Source organism: Lolium rigidum, chromosome 1 (assembly GCF_022539505.1).
Source record: "Lolium rigidum isolate FL_2022 chromosome 1, APGP_CSIRO_Lrig_0.1, whole genome shotgun sequence".
Taxonomy (NCBI): Eukaryota; Viridiplantae; Streptophyta; class Magnoliopsida; order Poales; family Poaceae; genus Lolium; species Lolium rigidum.
In genome coordinates this window covers 234,739,788-234,742,699 of record NC_061508.1, presented here as the reverse complement: position 1 = coordinate 234,742,699, position 2,912 = coordinate 234,739,788, and the positions used below count along the sequence as shown (strand labels likewise).

Below are 2,912 nucleotides of genomic sequence, written 5' to 3'. Positions count from 1 at the left end.
GATATCATGTTATAACCAACAGTTGGCTATACTATTAGAATTGCTCTTATAACTAAGCGAATCTGTATATTATGTTCTAGTATTATATTTGTAACGAAGGATGTGTTTCTGTGCCCATCGACTTAGTTTAATCAGCATGATGAAATACTTTTACTAGAGGCCCAGAGCAGGCTTCTTCCCACCTTCGTCATGTCTTTCTGACGGGGTGCATATGCATGCGTAATGCATATAATACGAATATACTATACTTGAAAAGTTGAAATGAAGGAGTGATGAATTAACAAAAGATACCCAGGGTCAAGATGCATGCACATACACGTGGCAGCCCTTAACGTTCTAGCTGACATGGAATACCTGATGTTGCATTAATGAACCAATCAGCACAAACTAGTCAATGGAATGCGAGACGCATGTGGTCGATGCTCTATTTCATCTCCGGCCTCTACCCTCTACCTCTAGTACGTCTAGCTATAAATACACAGCTCTCCGTGCTCCATGTCGCACACCACCCATTGATGTGCATAGCTTGATAAACCAACAAGCTACAACTCATACATAGTGTTGGCCATGGCGATCGTTGGCTTGACGGATGCCGGCGACCACCACCTGCCTCACCATGTCAAAAACAGAGCCGTCGACGACGAAGCAGCCGCGGCCGACTACTGCCTCAAAGGCGTCAGGCACTTGTCCGATGCCGGCATTACCAGGCTTCCCGGCAGGTACGTCCTGCCGGCCTCCGACCGCCCCGGCGCCTCCGTCTGCATAAGCAGCGGCGGCAGCGCGAGGGTGAAGCTCCCCGTCGTGGACCTCGCTCGTCTCCGCGTGCCCACGGAGCGCGCCGCCGTGCTGTCGACGATCTACACCGCGTGCCGCGACTACGGCTTCTTCCAGGTGGTGAACCACGGCGTAGACTCCGAGGCCATCGCCGGGATGCTGGACGTGGCTGCGCGCTTCTTCGAGCTCCCCTTCCCGGAACGCGCGCGGCACATGTCGCCGGACGTGCGCGCGCCGGTGCGGTACGGCACGAGTTTCAACCAGGCCAACGACGCTGTCCTCTGCTGGCGTGACTTCCTCAAGCTCTCCTGCGTGCCGACGGTAGAGGACGTCGTGCCGTCGTGGCCCGACTCGCCGGCCGACCTCAGGGAGGTGGCGGCCGCGTACGCGGAGGCGAGCCGGATGGTGTTCGTGGAAGTCGTGGAGGCGGCGCTGGAGGCTTTGGGGATCGGAGATGGTGAAGATGGCGTGATGGAGGAGCTGGCCACGGCTGGGTCGCAGATGATGACGGTGAACTGCTACCCGGCGTGCCCGCAGCCGGAGCTCACGCTGGGGATGCCACCGCACTCTGACTATGGGTTCTTCACGCTTGTGCTCCAGGACGACGTGGAGGGGCTACAGGTCATGCACGACGGCGAGTGGTTCACCGTCGACCCCGTCCCGGGCTCCTTCGTCGTCAACGTCGGCGACCACTTCGAGGTACTACTTACACTACTACTGCCATTTCAATTCGTACTGTATATCTCGTACCAATGGACGTACGACAAGCCGACTTGTACGTCCACATGGAATTGACCTTGTTAGGAAGTCGACTTATTTCAGCTAGCTCCCATTTGGCATGTTTGAAAGGGCGTCGATCCTGGTCACGATCTAGTCGAGGCGAAACAAAAATATAGTTGTACATATACTGGCCCAACAATTAAGGAGGTCAAAATTCTCGAGAAATCAAACTAAACTATGTGATCGGAAGACACAGTTCACAGTATAATACAATTTGATAGTGATGCCAAATGACGATGATTGATTGGTTTTTATGCCAGTCAACCAAGTTGAGCCACCTAGCTAGCTCCAACGCCAGTGCATAACCTGCAGTATCGTGCTGCTGGGTGTATATATACATATATGTATTGGTACTTTAGCTTATCCTACCAGTAGGTATCAATATTGTATGTATGGAGTATTTAGCCAGCTGACACACCCCACGCGCATGCGCGTACGCTTCACATGATCGATGCGTACAACTAGTAACAGCGATTTTCCGGAGCCACGACGAGACCTCATGTTACGTCGTTGTTTACAATGATATGAAGATTATGAACTTAGATGTGACAAAACTGAACACATCTTCACAAAATAATACTGCATGCATCCACAGCTGCTCAGGCTGATCTTAAGCATAGAGTATCTAGTAATAGTATACAGATATCATGCCAAGTACTGCACTACTACTTCGGATTTCTCAATAATTTTGTAATTAAAACTGAAGTAATAATTGACAGATGATATTTTTTGGTGTGCAGATATACAGCAACGGTCGGTATAAGAGCGTGCTTCACCGGGTGCGCGTGAACTCGACGCGGCCTCGCATCTCGGTGGCGTCGTTCCACAGCGTGGGGACGGAGCGGGTGGTCGGGCCGGCGGCGGAGCTCGTCGACGAGCAGCGTGGCGGCGAAGCGCGGCGGTACATGGACACCGACTTCGCCACCTTCCTCGCCTACCTCGCCTCCGCCGAGGGGAAGCACAAGAACTTCTTGCAGTCAAGGAGACTCGCCTGACGTCGGACTTTCGATCCTCCCTCGATCGCGACCGTGGATTGACTTTGCGTGCGGGATGCATTGCCGTAGGAGATCAAGGGTAAAGTCAGCACCCCGGCAAACCCTGCTAGCGACGCTTGGCTGGTATTCTGCGTTTCCAGGCTTGGCTGTGACTTGTACAGTTCCTGCTGTTTTTCTACGTAAAACCAATTATGTGTCATCGAAGATGTACTGGATGCACACGCAACATGCATGATTATTAGTTTTTTTTTTGGGGCAAGAGTCATCTATATATCCACCAGTTGACCGTAATCAAGTGTCAACGCGCTGCTGGCAGAAAACCATCGTGCCAATAAAGGAAATGGCTAATTTGCAAAGTGTCAA

General features: G+C 52.1%; 1 protein-coding gene across 1 annotated transcript; it reads left to right on the top strand.

Moving 5' to 3' along the window:
• Nucleotides 1-567: 567 nt before the first annotated feature.
• Nucleotides 568-2,549, top strand: LOC124683330 (probable 2-oxoglutarate-dependent dioxygenase SLC1). Its single transcript, XM_047217871.1, has 2 exons — nucleotides 568-1,473; nucleotides 2,295-2,549. The coding sequence occupies exons 1-2, from the start codon at nucleotides 568-570 to the stop codon at nucleotides 2,547-2,549; spliced, it is 1,161 nt and encodes a 386-aa protein (XP_047073827.1).
• The last annotated feature ends 363 nt before the right edge of the window (nucleotides 2,550-2,912 follow it).

Excerpts from the sequence above, each read along its gene's own strand:
- LOC124683330 (XM_047217871.1), top strand. The coding sequence starts at position 568 with ATGGCGATCGTTGGCTTGACGGATGCCGGCGACCACCACCTGCCTCAC. Across the intron at positions 1,474-2,294 it reads ACGTCGGCGACCACTTCGAG|ATATACAGCAACGGTCGGTA; the intron begins GTACTACTTACA and ends TTTGGTGTGCAG.